We start from the raw sequence: 25,557 nt of genomic DNA on the forward strand, positions 1-25,557 counted from the left end.
ATCAAAAGCACAAGTCAGACAACCACAAAAAAAAAATGAAATGAACATCAGATTTTTTAGTCCTTTTGTAATTCACTTCATTTACATATTTTGTTCTCTCAGGGGTTACACTTTAAGTATTAAACAATGGACAGGCGTTTTGACCGGTAATCAAATATTGATGGAGATACATTCCTATTGTGAGATGTTTGCATGAGGATCCAAAGTTCGATCATTCAGTCAGGTCATTTATTATTTAAACAGCTGCAATTATATCAATCATTTACCAAGGTTCCCTCTCCATACTGTGAATGGCACAGCCCTGGTAGTTGTCCCTCATTTGTAAAGAGTCAACGACTGCCCTTTTCTGCGCAAAAAAAAAAACCCTTGTGTGTTTTGTTGGGGCAGGGACAATCAAGGTCAAGGCTCACCCTCACTCAATCGGTGTAAAGAAGACCACATTAACAGAATAGACAGTGTCCATGATATAGACGGCAGTATTGATGGCAGTCATGAAGGACACTACAACCAGGTTGTCCCACAGGCAAGGCCGTCCATTGCAAGGGTTGGGCCGTGGGTTGTTCTCAAAGCTGTACAGAGGCCATATGACCGTGGCCGTCATGTACATAAACGCCGCCAGCCCGTTGTAGACGATGACCAGCTTCTCAAAGCCAAACGGGAAGATGGAGAGGCGCTGGCCAATGGTGAGGAGGACGATGAGGAGGGCGAAGATGAAGCAGATGGAGTACGCGGCCACGCACCACTGGAGTCCGGGGGAGTGATACTGTCCTGGGTCTAGGGAGGTGAAGATGATGCACGCCACGAAGGTCTCCAGGATCTTCAGCAGGCCCGGGACTGTGGACAGGAACCCGCTGACCTCGCCGGCCCGGAAGCGGGTCAACGCCACTTCTCCGACGTAGGCTCCGAAGCAAAGCAACGAGACAACGGTGGCGGCAATCTGGCGGTAGCAGGTGGGACAGGTGAAGAAGGTGGGGTAGATGATGGAGGCGGCCAGACACATGAGCGTGGCGAGCATGGCGAAGGCGGTGGTGAAGTCGTCCCAGGAGATGGGCACCTTGGTGCTGAGGCTGGTGAACTCCATGATGAGGATGAAGAGGGTGAAGAAGCAGCAGAAGCACCAGGTGAACATGCTCCAGGCCCAGTAGGAGCTGCTGTTGTGGCCCACCGAAGCCACCAGGCTGAAGGAGATGCAGGTGAGCACCACCTCCAGAATCCGCAACACACCCACCGGTTGGGTGAGGGACCTTAGGTTCAGGGTTACCATAGTCACAACAGGAAAGCTCTCCTCAGTTAGAAAGTGGAACTAATTTAGGCGGCCAACGGTTTGAGGTTTTCTAGTTGTCTCTGTCTTCCCTTCTTTCTCTCTCTCTCTTTCTCTCTCTCTTTCTCTCACTCTCTTTCTACCTCTATCACTGTCAGTAAACCAACCTGCTTTACGGTTGAATTGCTCCCATTCGGAATCCCGACTGTGTTTCACTCACTCTAAATGTTCCAGATAGTCCTCTCCATGCCCACCCTTTTTTTTCACTATCGCTTTCCCTCTTTCACTATTTCACTCTTTCCAATATTTCACCTACACATCTCCTATCCTCCTCTCTCTCATTCCCTCAAGTGTCCCTGTCGGCTGAACAGTTGTGAAATTCCTGTTCGATAAGGTAAAAAAAAAAAAGAAAGATTTCTCTTGACAATTTATCCAAAGGTTTCACTCCTCGTTCCGTGAGCCTAAACAGTTGTGTGTGTGGAGGCAGTCAGAAAATGTGTGGGTGTCTCTCTTTCACCTTATCTGCACGCTTTACAACTCGTCTTCAAGGTCTCAATTGGCTGTAGGCTCGTTCTTATCACATCAGCAGTCAAAACTCATGGCGGACTCTGGTCTGGAGCTGAATCCCCTCTCTGATCCCACGCACCTGGAGGATCGCACATGCTTACCAAAGCTCAGCTCAGCCCGAAGCTCAGCTCAGTGTGTGTCCAGGAATGGGGAGAGATTGAGGGAGGGGAGAGAAGTGTTTCATGAAAATGTGGTTGTGAAGAAGGTAGGGCTGTAGTTCCTTTCAAAAAAGGATACAGCATACTCGTTGATAAGGGGAAATAGAACCATAGTGTTGTGTAAAGATAACGAATATCGGAATAATGATTGAAAGAATCAATTTGCACCAAGGCAGTCTGCGTGGTTACTGTGGGAATCGTTTTTTGTTCATTCTTTCATTGCATAGAATACCATAAAACAGCCTTTACAAAATAAATGTGGTTCATTGCCTTCCACTTAAATCTTCCTTTCACCTCTCTTTCTTTTCTTCCATGTTCCATCTCTTCCCTAGCCTGGCTGCCAGCCGAACTTCGCCCCACCCACAAATACATTTGGTCTGGAAATTCGGTCTGGAGTTGCTCGGTCTGGAAAAAACTAACGTCCGAACAGGAGCTGTTCGGACCAATCGAATTGTCAGGGTGGGCTTTATACGATGATGGACAGATGATCAACAGTAACGTAATCAACCACGTTACCAAATAGCGCTTGGGTTGAATTCATTTTCAACAAACAACATATTACGCTGCTCTGATTGGTTGGAGGTCTATGCAATTAAGCGAAGAGGCAATTTTTTCCGGCTTTGGTTTAAACACGCCCCATACTCACCGCCCAACGGAGCAGTTTCAGACTCAGATTCTGACTACAATTATGAGTATGACAACGTCAGGCTATCTCCTCCCTCCATCTTCTTGATCTTTTCCCTTAAGGACATCCTCTCAAATCACTGCAGATCTCTCTGCATTCTTAGGAAGACAGAGCAGCATTGCTTTGTCAAGGTAGCCTGACATTGTTATACTCATAATTCTGGTCAGAATATGAGTCTGATAACACTCCGTTTGGCTGAGAGTATGGGGCGGGTTTTAACTAATGCCTCTTCGCTCAATTGGATAGACCTACAACCAATCAGAACAACGTAATATGTTGTTTGTTGAAAACAAATTCAACCCAAGCGCTATTTGATGATGTGGTTGATTACGTTACTACTGATCATCTGTCCATCTTCATATAAAGCCCGCCCTGACAATTCGATTGGTCCGAACAATTCTTGTTCAGATATAGTTTTACCCCAACCGAGCTGCCCCAGACCCAACTTCCCGACCACATTATTAGTGGGCGGCGATAAGTTTGGCTGGCACCCAGGCTATTGTCAAGGGTTACAGAAGCCTAAACACAGCTCATGCCCAAGAAGATTGTCCTATTAATGTCACCATATGCAGATCAAAACCAACACTACCCCACTAATTAGGAAAAGTGTTCTTTGTTCGTCCACCGTTGGCCTCAGCACTACTCCTCTCATTCTCCATCAGGAGGAGTCATTTTCGAACTATTCGAAAACCTGTGTAGGAAGTGATGTCATCCCGGTGAGACAGAGTGGAGATATCTCTTATCTCTCTGTGACACAGTAAACACAGATAGGAAACAAAAAAGCTTCTCAGGGACCGCCCATTGACTCAACCCAACATCCCACACCTTCCATCCTCAGAACTGTATTATCAGCCATGCCTTAGCAACACAGGCATGCAGGGAGGGAGGAAAGAAAGGGGAGGGAGGGTGGTTACGTAATGTGTAACCACCTGACTTTCTTCTTTTAGTCAGACTTTTGTTTCATGGAAATTAGACTAATAGGCATTGCTTAACAAGCACGATAAAGACAGTGGACTGGGTTAGGGAAATAAGGAGACAGAATGGTTCAGTCTGTTTCTATTAAATTGTACTGTTTTATTCCTTTAGAGCAACACCGTTGAGACATGAGAGGTGGAAGAGTTTGGTGATTTGAATGTCTATTTGAGCTGGAGCTTAGTGTGGTCAAATTGGTCATGACGGTGCCAGAGGAGGAGGAGGAAAAGGATGAGAGAGAGAGAGAGAGAGAGAGAGAGAGAGAGAGAGAGAGAGAGAGAGAGAGAGAGAGAGAGAGAGAGAGACAGAGAGAGAAAGAGAGAGAGAGAGAAAGAGAGAGAGAAACAGAGGGACATCAATCAATAATCTAGCCTTAGTTTTAACTTTTCACCTTAACATTTGATCAAAATGAATACTACATCATAGAAAGGCACATACAAATTTGAACCTGCTAGAAAGAGGCCAAAAAAAGACAAATCCAATCCTGCATGTAGAGGCTGTTTCTTTTGCCTGTCAGGAAACTGTCAAGCCCTATACTGGAGTGAGGAAGAAGACCAGCTTGACAGAGTAGATCGTGTCCACGATGTAGACGATGAGGTTGACACAGGTCATGAAGGAGACCACCACCTGGTTGTCCCAGCTGCAGTGGTTGCAGTTGGAGGGCCTGCTGTTGTTCTGGAAGCTGTAGAGGGGCCAGATGACCACAGCAGTCATATACATTAAGACCGCCAGCACATTGTAGCCGGTCAACACCTTGTCCAGGGGAATGGGAACGAGGGCCAGGACACGGCAGATGGTGAAGAGGATGATGAGGAGGGCGAATATGAAGCACAGGGAGTAGACGGCCACGCACCACTGGAGACCGGGAAACCTGGAGAATCCAGAGTCCAGCGAGATGAAGATGATGCACGCCACGAACGCTTCTAGAACCTTCAGCAGGCCTGGCACGGTGGACAGGAAGCCACTGATCTCGCCAGGCTTGGCGCGGGTCAGGCCCACTTCCACGGCGTACAGGATAAAGGCGATACAGGAAGTGACTGTGGCGCCGATCGCCTTTCCACAGTTTGAGCAGGAGAAGAAAGTGGGGTAGATAATGGAGGCTGCCAATACCTGATGAGGAAACACAGGTAACGTTTGAAATGCAGGTTACATATGAACCAAAGATTACATATGAAGCAAGTTACATTTTAAGACCAACCAGAAGGCAAATCTTTAAGACACACAGCCCACTTCGAACCATTCCTTACAACTGCATTTTGGCATTTTGTACTTGTAGAAGGTATAAACATCCAATGCAAATATGTTCTGCATTATTAAAGCTGCTGGCTGTTCAACAGACTGCATATGTATTCTCCCCTTGTCTCTGTACACTCCATCAGTTCTTACACTGGAACAATCTGTTGCATATTATTCATACTACTCTCACTCAATCATGGTAATCATATATAATTAGCGATCGTGAATATTTCATTTCATCCACTCTGTTTTTCTGCGTTGGCTCAACTTATGGCCTCATTACGTCAATTTCCCACGTCCCTCTGTGGTTCCTGTACACACCATGTTATGCATACAGTAGAAACTGACTGAAACTGACTACATGCTTTCTTTAAAAGCCCAACACATTATATAAAAAGCTGCCTGAAAAAAATAGAAAAAAAGCTGTCTGACAGGAATGAATCACCCACCATGAGCGTGGCGAGCATGGCGAATGCGGCGGTGAAGTCGTCCCAGGAGATGGGCACCTTGGTGCTGAGGCTGGTGAACTCCATGATGAGGATGAAGAGGGTGAAGAAGCAGCAGAAGCACCAGGTGAACATGCTCCAGGCCCAGTAGGAGCTGCTGTTGTGGCCCACCGAGGCCACCAGGCTGAAGGAGATGCAGGTGAGCACCACCTCCAGCATCCGCAACGCACCCACCGGCACCGTCAGGGTCCGCACGTCAAGGGTCACCATGGCAATGCTGGTTTGGTGGTTAGACCCTGGGTCACTCGACCAAGTGAAGTGTTTTTAACCACTGGTCCCAGAAAAGCTCTCCAGCTCCAACAGTTTCCCCTTTCACACCTGCAATTAGCTGAATCCGACACGGCTCTGTCTGTGTCTGCCCTCTCTTTACTCTCCTCAGCCTGTACACAGCCGTATGGTTTTGTGTTTGTGATGTCGTAGTCAAAGCCACAGGAACTGGGGAGCAGGGCGTTGAAAACTCTGGCCGCTCCCAAAGTCTCTTATCAACCCTTCTTCCTCAAATGGGTGTGTTTGTCTATGTACGTGTGGGGGGGGGGGGGGGTGGATGTGTCAGCTTGTGTGTGCAGTGCGTGTGTGAGCACACAAGTGTGCGCTTGTATATATGTGTGTGTGCGTGTGTGTGTGTGTAAGAAAGGATGGATGAAATGCCTCTGTGTGTTCTCCCCCTCTTTATATACAGTATGTCAGACATACTAAAGTGTGTATGATGTGTTCAAGATACACACCTCTATTTTATCATTTAGTATCTCTCTGATATCAAAGTGCACACATACTGGTGAAAGAGAAAGAAAGAAAGACAAAGGACACATGCCTAGATGGACGCACACATGCACAAACAAGCACAACACACGTGGCAGCCCATTTTTCTCCACGGGTCATTCTCACTCTCTGTGGGAGCGATATTCCTAAAGAGAGAGGACATACACACAGACAGACAGAGAGAGAGAGAGAGAGAGAGAGAGAGAGAGAGAGAGAGAGAGAGAGAGAGAGAGAGAGAGAGAGAGAGAGAGAGAGAGAGAGAGAGAGAGAGAGAGAGAGAGAGAGAGAGAGAGAGAGAGAGAGAGAGAGAGAGAGAGAGAGAGAGAGGAAGGATGGGTTAGGGAGTAGGGGAGGAGTCAAAAAGATCTGTTTTTCTAACCTTAACTCTTTCTCAGGCCTTTTGTGACTCATTTACATAAACGATTAAATGTTGTTTCTAACGTCATCCAACAATAATTCAAATTGTACTGCGCATCAAGTCAACAGCGTAATTCTTCTCGTGATCATTGAACCACAGATGTGGATTGCTCGAGATCCCATCACGTTCACTGACCAGTCAACAAAGGTAAAGAACAAGCAACACACAGTGAGGAGAGGAGGGAGAGGACAAACATATCTGTGGTGAACTGCCTCACAATATCAACAAAGAAACATGCACAGCATCGGCACATCTAAGACCAGAATAAGCTTCCAAGTTCAGAACTCAACTGGACCTAAAACAGCAAGCTTACTGACTGTATGCCTCTCCAATTTAATCTCCATTATCCATGTTATTTTAAATGCAAAGTACAGTACACTTTTTCTATTTTAGGGGGAATGTTCTTGTCAAGATTAATTTAACCGAATAAGGAGATGTCTTGCCTTGTCACGTCACACAGACTGTAATCCTCTTGCTCTCACACACACACATGCATCTCTCTATTAATGCCAGGAATCTGTGAGTGTGTGTGTTCGTGTGTGTGTGTGCGTGTGTGCAGGGCTCTCAAGTTTTATCAAAAGTTTAGTGTGAGATTCCCATACCTGTCAACGTTTGGGGGAAGGGGGGGGAGGGGGTGCTGCCGGTGATGTTTTCTGATTGGCTTTTTACTCGGTCTAACACTATCATCTCAGTATGCCTGCGCCTCGTCCATTCATTGTATATAGCGGGTCATCCCTTACTTCTCAGTGTGAGAAATGGTTAGAGCATTGGCAATTTGTTTAAAATAATAAGAAATTGCTTTGATAATGTGCATAAGTGACTAGAAAAGATGATGTGGAGGTTGAACAAGTACTTCAGAGATGCGAGAACTGTTATCACCAACTGCATCACGGGCACTGCATCTATAATTCCAGAAATGTGTGTGTGTCACCAACATCATTGCGGGCACTGTGCCTTATCTACAATTTCAGGAATCTGTGTGTGTGTGCCACCAATTTTTATGACGGCACTGTGCACTTGATGAATATTTCGGAAAATGTATGACCCGCCTTATCATGCACATCAAACAATTCGAGTCAATTTTGCGAATAAATTATTAAGGTTCTAACATCATTTTCGACACAGGAAAAAAACAACAATGTACTAAACATCCAGGGATGATGAGCTGGTGCTTCTTTTAATGAATTGAATTTGAGACTGAGACAGAAAACAAACAGAATCTGAAAATAATTTTCAGAAGCCCTTTTTTGTAATGAAGAAGAAAAGATTGTTATAGTGTGTCCAGTGATGTGGATCTGTTTTCTTAGAGATCGCATGGACGCTCAGTGGTTGAATCAAAGTACAACAAGGTGGTTTTATTTCTCAATAGGGTAAACAGAAAAAGTATGGCAAGAGTGTCTGGCCGAGCGCATGGCAGAGAGGCGCTCCGAGGCAAAGACAATACAGTCCAATATTTATACTGAATATTGTCTCTCCCCAAAGGAATTTCAACAGCTGATCTGAAACTCCCTATCACTGTTCTTTTCTGATACACAAATCTATTCAGAGGGCTCCTGTTCTCATGAAACCTTTCATGAGGCATCTCCATGATATCTCAGATGTCGTCTGATTTAATCAACCCTCTCTTTCAGAGAGAGCGAATAAGCTGTGTGCCAGGTTTATTTGAGGGAAGTGGGTCTAAGGTCATCTTCTAGTCTTTTCCTTGTTACCAGCTGACGTGTAATTAACCTGAGAGAATGTTATGTGTTACTTATGGCCTTTGGGTTTTTACTTAATGAATATCAGTCAGTTTTTCTGCCACGACATAGCTATTATATTATCTAGCACAGTTGGAAGTTTAAACAGATACGTTTCACATTTGAAGCTTGATATAAACACACACCATCGTCACACTGAAGCTTCCATGTATTCCTCTTCAATGTCTCCATACAACGTATTTAAACTTGTAACTTGTCCTTGTTTTTTTCTTTTTTTTATCATATACAACCGGGTGTTGTGAAGTACTTTGATGGTTTGACTATGTGATGTAATCAACAATATGCGTTTTGATTGGTCAGATGTGTACGTGTCGCCGCAAAACCTCAAAAGAATCGACCTTCATTCGAGAAAAAAAATGCCTCAAAATCGCTCAGAGGACTAACTTATTATTAATTTGTGAATTCGTTGCGCGAAAAAGGCGTCCAGTGTGCAAAGACCTTTAATCACCAACTGCATCACAGGCACTATGCACTAGTACCATTAATTGCCTATAGGTGCCCACAGGCACTGTATGTCTCATTATCTAAGTTTCTGATTCTCTTTGAAAATGAGCCGGACCGTTTTTTGATGAATAGGTAAAATATGTATTCATGGAGCCAGGCAGAGAGAATTACTCCCTCAGCAAGATGTGTGTGTGTGTGTTTGCGTGTGGCGGGGCGTCTGTGACTTTAATGGTGTGTGTACGGATTTGTCTTTGAGTGTGTTTGCCTGTGAGTGTGTGTGTGTGTCACTGAGTCAGGTGGGCCTCAGCCTAGCCTCTGTCCTATCCCATTTACCATAGCTACATCTCTGCATTCTTGTGCGCACATTCAGTGTAAACTGGAAGCAATTCACTAACCACCAGAGAAGACTTGGCTAACCAACAGAGGGACATAGAGCAGGACCAAACTGGATGGCCAGTTTAAAGTCACGCATTATGTGTTATGAATGATTGTATATGGTATATGCAATGTTTCTTCTTTCTCACTCTCTTCTTCTCTCTTTCTCTCTTCCTCGCTTTCTTTTGCGATCTATTTCTGAAGATAGACTTTTGCCAAATCATGTCAAGCTGTAACATTCTCAGCATCTAGAAATGTAAACAAAACTGAGAGAGAGAGAGAGAGAGAGAGAGAGAGAGAGAGAGAGAGAGAGAGAGAGAGAGAGAGAGAGAGAGAGAGAGATCACATAGAGGACACAGGATGCAATAATGGATCAATAAAGTGCTCATCGTCTGATCACCTGGCCACTTTACACACCAATTTACCACGCATCAATTCCATCTCACTGCAAAACCAAAGAGATTCACCCATATCGAAATACACTCCCACACACACATAACTGAAACTATCCCTTATTAGCACATATTGCCATACCCACACACAACCGCCTTGACCCCAAGCATACACAAACACACATGCACACACACATCAAAGACCAACAATCAGTCAAGTCAGCAGTTTAGTGTCCTCTCCCCCCTATTTTGTCTATGTGTGTTTTTCCTGCACTGCTGATGTCATGACTGTGTGTTTATAGTGTCTATCTTTCCATCGGTGTACAGATGCACCTGTCTGCAGGCAGAGCAGAATTAATGGATCATAGGGGGGCCTGTAGTTGGAGCTGCAAGACACTGAACTGACACTAGAGCTTAACACTGTTTCAAATCCTCTCATGTTCCGTGAGAGTTGACTTGAATCCTCCCACTGTGTTAGATGGGAGGGTTTGACTTATGGCGTCAGACAAGATAATTCAACTCAGATAAGTGTCACAAAAGGTACACATTGCCGCTGTGACGTCTGAATGCCATGTGATTTGTTTAATTAACAATGACAAAAGTAGACACTGTGGTTTTGCGAGTGGTACCAATATTGGAGCCACCCTCTAAGCTCTCTTACCCCCCCTATGGGTGACAGAGGAGAACTTCACAACACACCCATTTGTTGTGGCGTAGGTGACTCAAGAACCGGTACGCTTATGTGAAAACCACCTTAACAATCACGCCACGATGCTGTTCCACTGCTAAGCTAAAACATACATTAAGAACAGAAATGTATGTTTTAAAATGATCGTATACAATTTACAGTATATTATATTATTGAAAATGATTAGACTCTCTTTGTTTAGTTCTCTCCCTATTGCTCCATATCTTTCTGTAACTCTTCTTAAAGACCTCTCTTTCTCCAGCTCTCTCCCTGAAGATCTGTCTCCTTTTTCTCTCTTGTTATTCCATGGATTTGTTATCCGCAAGGTACAGGACAATCTGACAGGGTGAATAAAAATGAGGAAAAAAAGGTTGTTGAAGGAGAAAGGAGATGAGGGAGGGGAGAATCAGAGACTCCAAAAGCCTTCAGCGTTCCTAGGCCGACATTTCCTCCGAACATCCTCTCTTCTCAACAGGGGGATTTTTAGTAAGGAGAAGGGAGGGAGGGAGTAACAGCTCTTCAAAACATAATCTATCTGACACTCCTGAAGATGTGTGTCTCGACAGAGAGCGAAAGCTCCTTCACATGTACATTACCTTAGAAATGGCATACATATAGAATCACTCCTACCAAGGACAGCAGTCTGAAACATGTGACCGCTCTGACCAAAAAATATCAGATTGTACTAAATGTTATTACGTAGTATGCATACAGCATACAGGGGAGGAGGGCGAGGGGGATGGAGGGTGTTCAGCTCCAAACTCGGATTTGCCTCTAACATTCCGCAACTTCTGTGACATATTAGGCTTTTCATCAATTAGCTGGTCATTTTATTGAAACTGAACACATCAGCCCTCATAGTGTGAATAACTTGATATATTCATGTAATCAAGCACTGGTAGCTCCATGAAGAAGTCACCAGCTGTGAACAGCACGTACAGGGCTGCAGCCTATGTTGTTCTGATTAAAAACATTGTGTTGAATGACATGCCAAGTACCTAGTTCCTAGTAATCATCTGTGCTCCTGTCAATTTCCTACAAAGCTGTGCTGCGGGGACAGCCAGTGTTGACACTCAGGGCACTTCCCTCTCTAGTTCCTCCGTGGCCCCCATCATTTGAGGGTATGGAGAGATTGGATAGCTACTCTGAAGGAGGAGAGGAGCTTTAACAGACACTTTCTCTCAGGCAACTTTCCACCAATGGAAGAGAATGGAAGAACGGGGTTTGGAGAGGATAATGAAAGAACTGTTGACAGCTCTCTGCCCTCCTGCTGTGTCCTGGTGGTGTGCTACTCTGTCACAGGGCTGGCTGACAGCCCAGTGAGGCTTTCAGACTTGCCTAAGAGAGGTTATGATCATGTGTCTTTATCTGCATGTCTATGAGTCATACATCTGACCTTTCCAACCTCAGGGTCAACATTTGCTCAATGTCTCTCTCTCTCAATCCATGTGCTGTATCAATATCAATCTCTCACTATTAAAGTTTTCAGAAAAAACACAGCAGGCATCCTCCTCTAAAAAGATGATTTTATGGATGCCCGCTCCACAGATTAAGTGACGCTCTTCAAATGTCAAGCTGCCACTTTGATTTTCTTTATCAAACATGTTGGCAGCAATTCGTCCCACCACCCCCTTTGTAAAAGATGAGTGTTTATTTGAAGTCTAATTTTAACTCACAGTTTGTTCATCAGCAGGTCTTGGCTTTAGAATGGAAGATAATATTTCTTGCAGTGGAATTCTTATAATCATAGTTTAGGAGGAGAAAGAAAGACATTTATGAATACAAGGACACTTAAGACTATAAATCACATGTTAATCAGATGGGGGAGAGGGAGGCAGAAAGAAAGAATGACAGAGTGAGAGAGAGAGAGAGAGAGAGAGAGAGAGAGAGAGAGTGGAGGGGAGAGAGAAGGGGGAGAGAGAGAGAGAGAGAGAGAGAGAGAGAGAGAGAGAGAGAGAGGGGAGGGGAGGGGAGAGAGAAGTGGGAGAGAGAGAGAGAGAGAGAGGGGAGGGGAGAGAGAAGGGGGAGGGAGAGAGAGAGAGAGAGAGAGAGAGAGAGAGAGAGAGAGAGAGAGAGAGAGAGAGAGAGAGAGGGGAGGGGAGGGGAGAGAGAAGGGAGAGAGAGAGAGAGAGAGAGAGAGAGAGAGAGAGGGGAGGGGAGAGAGAAGGGGAGAGAGAGAGAGAGAGAGAGAGAGAGAGAGAGAGAGAGAGAGAGAGAGAGAGAGAGAGAGAGAGAGAGAGAGAGAGAGAGAGAGAGAGAGAGAGAGAGAGACAGGGTCTCACGAAAGATAAGATGTAAAGAATATCAATTTACCATTGACAGTCTTCCTTGCTGAAACAAATTACATTTATTAAATGGCCTGTAGGTAAACCATGCTGACCAGAGTACCCGGAAATTGCTCTTTTAATGACATTGTCCATGGCATAACTCCGGGAGGCTTAATTGATGTTTGAGCCAAATGGTCAGGACTGTTCCTTGTCATTGTGCTTGACATTAGGTTTATTTGATTACTTAAGCCCTTAGACAAGGAAACGCTGGGAGGGAGGGGGGGGGGACGGGGGACGGACACAGTCATTGCTGAATATGAAGATGGATTGTTGGTGGAATTAGATGTAATCATATTCGACATAGGTCTGATTTGTGGTCTTGGATTGATTGTAATTGTATCCTAATCCTTCAAGGTGATGGATGTCATAATTGATAGCGATTTTCCTATTGTATACCTTTTCCCTGTATTGAACTTTAAATTATTATAATATTTAAAATATATATAAAAGGGGGACCCCCTTGTGCCCCCCTAAACGTAGATCAACATGGTATTTTGCCTGTTAATGCCCTCCCCCCCTACCCCCAGTGTTTCCAAGCATAGAGCTTACATTTTGTCACACATGCAAAGGCTACAGAAAATATCAAGTTATAACATGATTGCAAATGGGAAGTGTTGCATGAACTATGGAAGGTAGCCGACTCGCTGGGGTCTTGACATTGGCCATCGCTGGGGTTTTCACGCTCCTCATAAAGTTGAGAAAATCCAACTTTCGCCGCCCCGTTCGCCTTCCCACAATGCCCTACGCGAGCGGCGACGCCCCGCTCGCCTTCCCACGATGCCCTACGCGGGCGTCAACGCCTGGTTTCATTGAAAATGAATGGGAAGCCGAAGCCCCGCTCTGCCCGCCCGCTGCAGTGTGAACGCACCGTTATGCGCAGCGTGTTGATGACGTTTATGATTCTTTACCAAAGTTTGTTTGCAGTATCCATGGCAACCGGAGGACTACACATGGGTTTACGTTACACGAGTGAACTAGCCTGCAGAAAACAACTATTTTGTATTAGCTATATCAAAAGTAAGTTTTCTTGCTGTACCAGTTAACAGAAACAACACCATGGTATTCACTTTAAAAGCTGCTACTTTAGCTAATTCAGAAAGCTAGTCAGCAGCTCCCCCATCTAGCTAACTTTGATAACAAAAAATCTGACAAAGTTTAGTTTGAGAGCTTTTTGTCTGAGAACGATGGCATTTGGTTTGAGAGCATTTGGTCTGAGAATGTTAGAGGTTTATCTGACGGCGTTTAGTTTGAGGACGTTTTGTCTGAGAATGACAGAGGTTTTTCTGAGACTGAAGCCGTTTGGTCTGAGACTTGACGCCTTTTCGTTTAAGTCTGAGGATGTCCTAAAATGAACACCGTACTGCGGTCTCCCACTCTGCTTGTTGTATCATTGATAAACTGTCATTATGCTGTTAGCTTATACGTTAATTGTAAGGTGTGACTAGGAAATGCCTGTGACACTAGTGTAGGTCAGAGGTCACAATATTACCAATAATAAGTGTATAATACCATGCAACTTTGAACAAGGAAAATAGAAGGAAGGTCAAAGCCATAAGAGCCATATCTAGAGACCTAAACAAAAGCTATCTGGCATGCAGTGTCCCTTTTCTGTGCTTGCTAAGGCTATGCTGATCTTCACGTATCCTTCCATATTGTGATACTATTTAACTCCCTTGATTTCATGATCCAGTCTTCTGAGATGCACTTCTGAGATTGACTTGAGTATCAGACACCTGCACCTTATAGATCTATAATAAATACGTTGATTTTGTCTGGTACTTACACAGCAATGAGTTCTATACGTCATCAGCAGTGTTGGGGAGTATTGGAATACAATACATGTACCAGTGTTACGTAGGGGAGAACTGGGGCGAAAGTAACGAAGCGATTGTCTCAGAGCCCTGACTACATTTGCATTCCAAGTTATGATATGATAACAAGTATGGATCATAAAATTGACAGATATTCCTTAGATGTGATAGAGTGGGAACTAATACAAAACCATGGTAAAATCAAACATCTTTATTTTGTGTTGATGCCAACATGCTTTTACTATTCAGTCAGAAGTATGTCATTGTGTAACATATTATTTGCTTCATTAAAGTCAGGTAATAAACGTAATGGCACAAGTTATTGGTGTCCACCAGTGCAGGCGGATGGTATCAGGGCTGGGTCGTAGGGCGGGGCAGGAAGCACGGTGTTATCTAGCAGCAGGGTGGTCAGGTCTAGACCTCTGGTCTTGTTCTCTTGGTCCAGAGAGGCTAACTTGTCCTGCTCATTGGTGCTGTGCTCCAGTTCAAATATGTTTCCTTATTGCATGAAAAAAGGGTGGGGATGGAAGGTGAGAGGAGAGGGAACGGTCCCGGCTGGACCTATTGTAGCAAGAACCTACGTTGATAGAAGGCACCTGACGGGCCCAGGCTGGATGTATGGGCTTTCTTCGCCTTCTTCCGCTTCTGAGCCTTGACCAGGGACACGTTTCCCTTGGCTATGGCAGGAAATAGGCAGGGAGGTGCTGGTTCAAGGACAGGAACCACCTTGGGCTTGTTCATCTCAGCCCTCCTGGCCAGCAGGGGGACTCGGTGCACTAATGGATTGGGGTTCTTGGGACCGGGTTTCACCTCTCTGGCAGGCGCTCCAGCCAGGTCCAGCTCCTTCTGAACCAGGTGAGATTTGCTGGGAGTAGAAGTAGGCACTGGGTTGCCAGGTCGTGGAGGTATATTTCCAGGCTTGTTGGGATGAGAGTCAGACCGAAGAGTAGGACTTCTAGTCTGGATCGGGGCCAGGAGGTGCCGCATAGGCTTTGCTCGACGTGTTGCCATGATGAACTTGTCGGTGTCGACATCAGAAAGTGAGGGAGCCCGGGGGACAACCGTCAGCTTTGGGAGGGAAGAGTGCCTTGAGTAGAAGACTGGAGCACCACCGTCTTCTTCGCTCTCTTGGGGCAGTCTTCCAGAACGCCGTGGAGCACAGTTGGACATTGGATCAGCCCTTTTCAGGCTGAGTTGTCTCATGATCTTCAGTTAGGCACGGACGATCTTGGTTTTATGCACTTATCTGTGAAAAAAATGTTGTCCAGTTGAAATGACAAGTTTTAGAAGTCTGTTGAAGAATGAGACAATTGCACTTATGGCTTCAACTAATCATCCATACCTTTGTATATTATCCTTTTTGATTCAAGAAAATGATATTATTCAATTGAGCCAAGAACCAGGTTTACAATTTTTAGAAAGGAGCTATTTTTCTTACCTTTTAAAACGCTGAATGTCAAATCGCGAATGATCTGAGTTCTCAGATGACATCTATGTATTGGAATATTGTACATTGTGACGCAACAATACACCAATCCCGTTTGATGTCGGCAGAGTTCACGAAAGCCCCACAACAACCACCAGATAGCAGTTTTAAGGAATTGACATATTAAATACATTTGTGTTTTTATTTTTTGTTATTGTAACTTTATTGACAAAGACCTTGCTATCACCCATGTTACCCGCATTTTGTGGGTAATTTATTATTCCATGTTTATTAATGATTCTCCTTTGACTTTGCTTTCAAGCTGAGGAGCTGGCGGGTTGGGTGCTTATGGGTCAATTGTTTTACTCAGTGTAGCGATTTAAAGTCGGCATATAAATTGTGTAACACAACAATACTTCTTACGGGAAACTTGCTGACTTCAATAATATTTCCGGTTTTATATTTTATTGATTCTCAACAATCAAAATCAAATGTACAAAATGTTGTACATTCATATTTTGCAAATATTTTTTTGAAATACGTAATGTCTTCTCCTTTGCAACTGTGGAATGGATTGTGTGCCCCAGCAGACGACCTAATAAGATAACATCTGGCACAACCGATTGTTAACATACGTTCAGCATAGGGCTGCCTCAAAGGACTTGAGAAGGTTTTGCATATTAAAAAGAATTCCTGTTCAACCAAACTGGTTCCATATAGGCCCTACTTTTTGCAACGAGCCAAACCTGGTGCTGTAATGGTTGGGTTCAGCACAGAAAGTCTGTCTTTCTACTTAGATTTCGCTATTGATGGTCCTCCTCTTGCATATTATGACTATACCTTCAGCACGCAACCATTGATGGAACTGCCAAATTTCACGTTATATCGTCAACGATCGTTTGCCGCAGTTAGGTGCGGAAAGCACTTTTCGAGTGTGTAAAGTAAATTACTGAGGTGATCCTTTTTTGCTAATGACAAGTTGTGTTTCCCGTTTCATGTGTCACAGTAATGATCAATCTACAGGTTATTTAGTGCTGTACACATTCTGAAGGTTGCCTTGTCAGAGTTTTTCAGTATAAAAGTAAATCTGGTTTAAATGTCAGGAGTTCCTGTCTGGAAGAAAGTAACACTCGTTACGTTACATGTGTAAATATTATAAAAATGTATATTGTTGAAGATCAAGAGTTGGACCCACGAGAGCAAAATTACTTCATGTTTGGCAAACAACAACAGGTTGAATGGAGATTTAAACTCAAGAGCTTATTGTTGCAAGTCAGCCTCTCCATCCTCTCTGCTACACCTAAACTGTTGAGTTTATATGAATAGATGAGGCAGAGTAATAGCTTTGGTCAATGTTAGATCCAGCCAAAGTTCAAACAGCTGGAATTCCCGCATCTTTTGACATCTTTTGATTGGATCACCCTGATCCAGATACAAACTTTTCAAGATTACCAAATTCGGAATGATCTTGTTTTTTACATATACATTTATTCACTTAGCAGACCCTTTTATCCCAAGCGACTTCCAAGAGAGAGCTCTACAAAAGTGCATAGGAGCATGTAGTTAAACAAGTTACAATAAAACATCATGAACCTCAAAAAGTGCAAGAGTGAACCTGTAGTAAAGCAATCAAAAGTGAAATATTTCACAGCGAGTACAAGAATGTGTAATCCGTTACAACAAACCAACAAGAGGAACAAGTCTCTCAATAAGAGTCATTGTGATCCTGGGAGGAAACTAGCATCAGGTCCAGCAAATCATTCCTAAGTACCGTTGTAGCACCGGAACAAGTGCGTTTTTAGATCAAAGGTACAATACAACAATAATTAAAGATAATGATTATTTTATTACTTTTAGACTGTATTCTCTGAATATAATAAACAATGATTGATCTATACTCTATATTAAGATCATGAGAACATAACTATTAATCTATGAATTATGTTGCTTGTTGTATCATTGATAAACTGTCATTATGCTGTTTGCTTATACGTTAATTGTAAGGTGTGACTAGGAAATGCCTGTGACACTAGTGTAGGTCAGAGGTCACAATATTACCAATAATAAGTGTATAATACTGTGCAACTTTGAACAAGGAAAATAGAAGGAAGGTCAAAGCCATAAGAGCCATATCTACAGACCTAAACAAAAGCTATCTAGCATGCAGTGTCCCTTTTCTGTGCTTGCTAAGGCTATGCTGATCTTCACGTATCCTTCCATATTGTGATACTATTTAACTCCCTTGATTTCATGATCCAGTCTTCTGAGATGCACTTCTGAGATCAACTTGAGTATCAGACACCTGCACCTTATACATCTATAATAAATATGTTGATTTTGTCTGGTACTTACACAGCAATGAGTTCTATACGTCATCAGCAGTGTTGGGGAGTATCGGAATACAATACATGTACCAGTGTTACGTAGGGGAGAACTGGGGCGAAAGTAACGAAGCGATTGTCTCAGAGCCCTGACTACATTTGCATTCCAAGTTATGATATGATAACAAGTATGGATCATAAAATTGACAGATATTCCTTTGATGTGATAGAGAGGGAACTAATACAAAACCATGGTAAAATCAAACATCTTTATTTTGTGTTGATGTCAACATGCTTTTACTATTCAGTCAGAAGTATGTCATTGTGTAACATATGATTTGCTTCGTTAAAGTCAGGTAATAAACGTAATGGCACAAGTTTTTGGTGTCCACCAGTGCAGGCGGATGGTATCAGGGCTGGGTCGTAGGGCGGGGCAGGAAGCACGGTGTTATCTAGCAGCAGGGTGGTCAGGTCTAGACCTCTGGTCTTGTTCTCTGGGTCCAGAGAGGCTAACTTGTCCTGCTCATTGGTGCTGTGCTCCAGTTCAAATATGTTTCCTTGTTGCATGAAAAAAGGGTGGGGATGGAGGGTGAGAGGAGAGGGAACGGTCCCGGCTGGACCTATTGTAGCATGAACCTACGCTGATAGAAGGCACCTGACGGGCCCAGGCTGGATGTCTGGGCTTTCTTCGCCTTCTTCCGCTTCTTAGCCTTGACCAGGGACACGTTTCCCTTGGCAATGGCAGGAAATAGGCAGGGAGGTGCTGGTTCAAGGACAGGAACCACCTTGGGCTTGTTCATCTCAGCCCTCCTGGCCAGCAGGGGGACTCGGTGCACTAAGGGATTGGGGTTCTTGGGACCGGGTTTCACCTCTCTGGCAGGCGCTCCAGCCAGGTCCAGCTCCTTCTGAACCAGGTGAGATTTGCTGGGAGTAGAAGTAGGCACTGGGTTGCCAGGTCGTGGAGGTATATTTCCAGGCTTGTTGGGATGAGAGTCAGACCGAAGAGTAGGACTTCTAGTCTGGATCGGGGCCAGGAGGTGCCGCATAGGCTTTGCTCGACGTGTTGCCATGATGAACTTGTCGGTGTCGACATCAGAAAGTGAGGGAGCCCGGGGGACAACCGTCAGCTTTGGGAGGGAAGAGTGCCTTGAGAAGAAGACTGGAGCACCACCGTCTTCTTCGCTCTCTTGGGGCAGTCTTCCGGAACGCCGTGGAGCACAGTTGGACATTGGATCAGCCCTTTTCAGGCCGAGTTGTCTCATGATCTTCAGTTAGGCACGGACGATCTTGGTTTTATACACTTATCTGTGAAAAAAATGTTGTCCAGTTGAAATTACAAGTTTTAGAAGTCTGTTGAAGAATGAGACAATTGCACTTACAGCTTCAACTAATCATCCATACCTTTGTATATTATCCTTTTTGATTCAAGAAAATGATATTATTCAATTGAGCCAAGAATCATGTTTACAATTTTTAGAAAGGAGCTGTTTTTCTTACCTTTTAAAACGCTGAATGTCAAATCGCAAATGATCTGAGTTCTCAGATGACATCTATGTATTGGAATATTGTACATTGTGACGCAACAATACACCAATCCCGTTTGATGTCGGCAGAGTTCACGAAAGCCCCACAACAACCACCAGATAGCAGTTTTAAGGAATTGACATATTAAATACATTTGTGTTTTTATTTTTTGTTATTGTAACTTTATTTACAAAGACCTTGCTATCACCCATGTTACCCGCATTTTGTGGGTAATTTATTATTCCATGTTTATTAATGATTCTCCTTTAACTTTTCTTACAAGCCGAGGAGCTGGGGCGGGTTGGGTGCTTAGGTCAATTATTGTATTCAGTGAAGCGATTTAAAGTCGGCATATAAATTGTGTAACACAACAATACTTCTTACGGGAAACTTGCTTACTTCAATAATATTTCCGGTTTTATATTTTATTGATTCTCAACAATCAAAATACGTAATGTCTTCTCCTTTGCAACTGTGGAATGGATTGTGTGCCCCAGCAGACGACCTAATAAGATAACATCTGGCACAACCGATTGTTAACATACGTTCAGCATGGGCCTGCCTCAAAAGACTTGAGAAGGTTTTGCATATTAAAAAGAATTCCTGTTCAACCAAACTGTTAATGTACCATTTGCAACGAGCCAAACCTGGTGCTGTAATGGTTGGGTTCAGCACAGAAAGTCTGTCTTTCTACTTAGATTTCGCTATTGATGGTCCTCCTCTTGCATATTATGACTATACCTTCAGCACGCAACCATTGATGGAACTGACAAATTTAACGTTATATCGTCAACGATCGTTTGCCGCAGTTAGGTGCGGAAAGCACTTTTCGACTGTGTAAAGTAAATTACTGAGGCAATCCTTTTTTGCTAATTACAAATTGTGTTTCACGTTTCATGTGTCACAGTAATGATCAATCTACAGGTTATTTAGTGCTGTACACATTCTGAAGGTTGTCTTGTCAGAGTTTTTCAGTATAAAAGTAAATCTGGTTTAAACGTCAGGAGTTCCTGTCCGGACGAAAGTAACACTCGTTACTTTTGTCCCGCCCCAGACAGCAAAATGTGTTTGGGCCAGATTTGGCCCAGGTCTTCACTAGCATTTGACGCAGATCCGTTAAACGGACCTGGACCGGGCTCATCCTTTCCAACGGCCCAATACCGGAACAGGTTGGAATTACGGATCAGAGACGGATCTGGCCCAGAATTGGCCCAGAACAGTTATTAATGCCATGACGTGTGGTTCAGGGGCTCATCTGGCCCTGGTCTGTGATTTATACTTAGGCTATCAGACAATTAAGGGCCAAACAAATACCCACACAATTTGTAATTTTCAAAGGTTTTATTTTATTTTAAACAGGCACAAGAGAACATTACAGCATAAAAAACATCTGTTACGGGATTATGTACCAGTTCATTTCAATTTTATTTCATAGCGTGTTGATGTTGAAGACTATATGTGTATAATACAGTGAGACTTTAGACATGGTATTGACGTACGAACGAGTAAATGTATTTGGACTTGAGAAGTCGGTGCTAGCAGTAGCTAGCAGTATAGTACTATTAGTACTAGCAGCTAGGCTAGCTACAGACAAAAGAGTGGGTATAGTGGCTATAGCGCTAACATGGCTACGATGTTGCAGCTAACACACAATGGACACAATATTCAGCCATGTTTGTGAATAATAAGAAAAGATAACCGATTTGGCCTCATGTTCACATTAGTTGTGGATGTTTAAAAGAACCTGCTGTACCAGCTAACAGTAGCTATGCTACTAGCTTGTCTAGCACGTAAGCTACGTCTGAGGTTGTCAGAACAATGTGGTGTAAACTAAAAGTTTGTAAACTTTTATGTTTAAAATAAATATTTAACAGACTAACATGACTTCAACACCAGGCCTACTAATAATGCACTTACCAACAATCATAAATCACAACAATCACAACGACGTTGCAGCCTGCGGTCTCCCACTCTGCAGTCAGATAGAGTGGCAGGTTTATGCGGGGGAAAAGCGTTCCGTTAGTTGTGGCGCGTTTGGCCTGCGTAGCTCCCGCGGATCCGGCCCACACCCGCCGTGCGGACTCGATTCAGTTGTGGCGCGTCTGGTCTGCGCAGCTGCCGCGGTACTGCCACCTGTTGTATATGTAAGGAAATCAACACATGTTGAGTAACAATGATTATCACATAAACAATAACTTACTAGGCTACTACTACCGACACTAGGCTACTACTACTACACTAAGTTTTCACATTTAAAATCTTATTGGAAGTTCTTTGTATAATGACTTTCTAATACGATGCCAAGAGGGATATCAATCAATTATGTTCTTTATAATGTGGGTGCGTAAGTGTATGTGTACCGCTTGTGGGCGTCATTGTTACACTTTGACAAAAGTCAAGTGACCAAGCGTTTAAATAGTTGGAAGTCGCCAGGTGGTGCTATACCTTCATCCAATATGCCTGAAAGCCTGCTTATGCTGTAATTGAATCCTTATTCCCCAACCAGTTGTTATGGATGAAGGTCCAGAGAGTGGTTAGCGCTTGTTGCTTTTTGCAGTGCAGAATGTTGGGTCACTCGCTTTAATCGTGATGATGGACTAATAACCGCGCGCCGATACGAATAATACATTTTGGAGTGTCCGACACCATTGCGCTTGGCTTGGATACCGTGCAACACAATAGCGCGAGGTCGTTCCTGCGTTTTAAAGGGTTGAATTTGTGAACATTTTAAGTTCTGTGGTGGATTTCTCTAAACGTAATGTGTATTGTGAGAGTGATTTATCAGCGCGAGGATTTACGTTTGGAAGTTTGCAAGACAATGTTGTTTTTATTGTGAAAGTTGAGAAGCAGTAAAAAAAACTAAAACATTTATAACAGGCGTCTCTACTTTGGAAACTAGCACTGTTCTTATAAACAATTAGACATTCCAGGACTGTGGAAATGTCCAGCGATTTGAAACCGCGGCTTTGTTTCATGGTAAAGGGGGAGAGTGGGTATGGGTTTCACTTGCACGGCGAGAAAGGAAAGAGTGGACAGTACATACGCAAAGTTGAGCCCGCGTCGCCCGCTGAGGCTTCGGGGCTGCACGCTGGAGACCGTGTCATTGAGGTGAACGGTGAAAATGTGGAAAGAGAAACGCACCACCAAGTGAGTATACCGAACTTGACATGAATGGACAACTTAAACTTTTGCCCACTATTATAGGCATCATATAGTGAGAGTTTTCATAAATCAAGTTACTTTGAATGACATGCATGTTCCAAATCCAGGTGAGAACTTTTACCACAGGGCCGCATTTTTTATGGGAGACTGAAATCCCACGTGTGAACATAGCATCTTGTTGAGTCAACAGTGTTATATGCCTCAAAGCAGCCAGTCTGACATTATTTTCTGCTAGAGATAAATTGATAGCAGCCGGTTACAGAAAAAAACGTCAGATCTCAACTCTTTACTTTCATCTAATAGTGACTCTCGAGCGACAAACACCCAACGAAAGTCCACCTCAACATCACTTTAGTTGTGCGCAGACATGACAACCCAGCAACAAACCTTAAACAAACCGCATCAAACTGCTGTTTAAACAGCTAATCTGTGTTTGGCGTTTCACTTTCAGGGACGTTTCTTGGTATCTTGGAGGCGCCGTCTCTTGGCGCGCTGTCAAATGGTGACAGAAGGCTCAGATAATGATTTTCCCAGCTTCACGAACATACTGAAAGACACCCAGTTACAACGTCTTTCTGAAACTATTAACATGGGGGAAAAAAACACAGGGCAAAGATAGAGACTACTTGCTGTTTTGTTTCTTACAGTGTCAGTTTGTTGGCATTAACAACATACCTGACTGTGCAATCACTCTCTTTTAAGTTCCAGTCCCTCTAGGGTCTCTAGAGTGTTTACTCTGCAACCCCCTGCCTCCCGTCTGCCTACACTCTTGTAGTTTAAGTCATCTGCATAATGCAAGAAAGAGAGGCAGGCAGAAAAAATGCATGCATGCATAAACAAACTTCGACAAACAGACTTGACAAACCAGCGGGTTCCAAATGAGAAAATTCCAGTGGTGGCGACATGATGACTGTCCCATGTACAGAAGGTGTCTTACTATGCTGAGAACCAGCCTACTGCCAAGGGGGATCTTTCTATCGTCTCTTTCCTCCTTCACCTTCTCATTCCCTGTTTGATCCTGTCCTTCTGTCATCCCCGACCCCCCCCCACCCCCCACCCAGGTGGTGCAGCGCATCAAGGCGCTGGAGCAGGAGACCAGGCTGCTAGTGGTGGACCGGGAGACGGACGAGTACATGCGGAGCCTCCGCCTCACCTGCACGGAGGATATGGCCCGGCGCGTGACCGTCGAGCCCCCCTCCTCCTCCACCCCTCCATCCCCCTCGCCCTCCTCCCCTGTCCCGGCCACCCGCTCCTCCGCCCCCTCCTCGCCCCCGGCCACGCCTGCCAAGCGGGAGAACGGCTCGGTGTCCAAGCTGCCCCTGGGCCTGAGCAGCGAGATGCCCAAGCCCACCCGCAGGTCGCCGTCGCGGGCTGCCAAAAAGGTACGTAGAGCCGTGGTGGTCCTCATCAGGGGACAGATCGCTCGTATGGGTCACATCACTGGGGGACGTCTGCTCGATGAAGTTGTCCACTGTATCAAACTGGGAATAGGACGATAAGACCTTAGTTTATTCTTCGAAAAACACTAGCTTCAGATATCGAGGGCGACTCCCTGTCAGTTAAATATATATCCGTCATGTATACCCATCTTGCCTCCCTTGGTCAGCGGATCCTGAATGATCATCATTCAACAGTCAGCGATGGCTCTCTATCAATGAACAACGTTACCATGGTGTCTTAGAGACAGATCATAGATCCAATTACCGTCGCCCAAACCTTCAACCTTCAGAGACCTTCAGCCTCTTTTCACCCAACTCCCGACACTGATCGCCACTCCATCTCATAGATTACATGAGAATATGGAGATTATGTTTTTCAAGAGATACAGTAGATCCCAGATCAGATGGTGTAGATGAGATGAGATAGATTAGGCCTATTTAGGGTCGCAGAGAGTTCTAACCATAACCCAGACCCTGAGACCACTTATTCTCAATGGCAGGCTACTCTCCTGGGATTACGCAACATGGCTGGATGAATTGCTTCCAGATTCCATGGTGGGGTCAAAAGGGTACCAAAAGGCCAAAGGTTGTGACCTTTGGGCAGGCAGGCTTCTGACCAGGGACAGTGATCTGATTCTGTTGCAGCTCACTCTGAGAGGTCACGGTGGGCCGGGGGAACTGAATTCTACACAGCTGGAAGCTTTTTGAGTCTTGGATCCTTTGTGGTCATATCTTACGTTTATGGCGAGCAGTGTCATGTGAGTTACGAGACTGAAAGATGACTCGGGTTTGCAAAACAAAAAAGTGTGACTGGTATGTTTTGGTTTTACTCCATGTTTTTCTTATTGCAGATTCTGTTTGGGTTTTTCTATTTGGAAAACAGGATATGTTTTCCTTTGGGTCGTCTTCTTTCCTGAGATCGTCTCTGATTCTGTTCTACATCTGCCGTGTGCAGCAGGATGAGGGCTGTTTTCTCCATTCACACATGTGTTTCTACTTAAGCTCCGCTTGCCAATATCTGTGCTCGATCCAGCCTCGTTTCTACATGAGCACTGACAAGGCCAATCAGTTCCAAGTGGCAAGAAAGAGAGATAAAAGGAGAGAGGGAGATGCACATTTGGATGCATACATGCAAACACACTGTATGCTGTCTGTCTGAGCCATGGAGACTAGTCATCTGCAGCCCATGGGGTCAGAAGACTCGGCTAAGCTCTGGAAATGTTTGGATCTTCGAATCTAAGCCTCTCTCTCCCTTTGTTGGTATGTGAAGAGGCAGACAGAATGCAGAGACACTTCTGCAGGCAATCTCATCTGAAGGAGAAGAAACTA

The 25,557-nt window shown here is 44.3% G+C and overlaps 3 protein-coding genes across 3 annotated transcripts in view; 1 reads left to right on the top strand and 2 right to left on the bottom strand.

The window, feature by feature from the left end:
• Positions 1-327: 327 nt before the first annotated feature.
• On the bottom strand, positions 328-1,313 carry LOC146253461 (myeloid-associated differentiation marker-like). Its single transcript, XM_084678505.1, has one exon. It carries the CDS (start codon positions 1,262-1,264, stop codon positions 413-415), a length of 852 nt encoding a protein of 283 aa, XP_084534631.1. The 5' UTR covers positions 1,265-1,313; the 3' UTR covers positions 328-412.
• Positions 1,314-3,743: 2,430 nt separating this feature from the next.
• Positions 3,744-5,643, bottom strand: LOC146253462 (myeloid-associated differentiation marker-like). The gene is made up of 2 exons (XM_084678334.1): positions 5,329-5,643; positions 3,744-4,753 (listed from the first exon to the last, which is right to left on the bottom strand). The coding sequence occupies exons 1-2, from the start codon at positions 5,593-5,595 to the stop codon at positions 4,175-4,177; spliced, it is 846 nt and encodes a 281-aa protein (XP_084534460.1). The 5' UTR covers positions 5,596-5,643; the 3' UTR covers positions 3,744-4,174.
• Positions 5,644-22,113: 16,470 nt separating this feature from the next.
• LOC146253463 (Na(+)/H(+) exchange regulatory cofactor NHE-RF2) overlaps positions 22,114-25,557 on the top strand; it is a 28,625-nt gene continuing 25,181 nt past the window's right edge. The window contains exons 1-2 of the mRNA XM_084678494.1: positions 22,114-22,774; positions 23,851-24,171. Coding sequence (XP_084534620.1) covers positions 22,568-22,774; positions 23,851-24,171 — 528 coding nt within the window. The 5' untranslated portion in view covers positions 22,114-22,567. The remainder of the gene's footprint in view (positions 22,775-23,850; positions 24,172-25,557) is intronic.

This window comes from Hypomesus nipponensis, chromosome 17 (assembly GCF_054491055.1).
Source record: "Hypomesus nipponensis isolate SF chromosome 17, ASM5449105v1, whole genome shotgun sequence".
Classification (NCBI taxonomy): Eukaryota; Metazoa; Chordata; class Actinopteri; order Osmeriformes; family Osmeridae; genus Hypomesus; species Hypomesus nipponensis.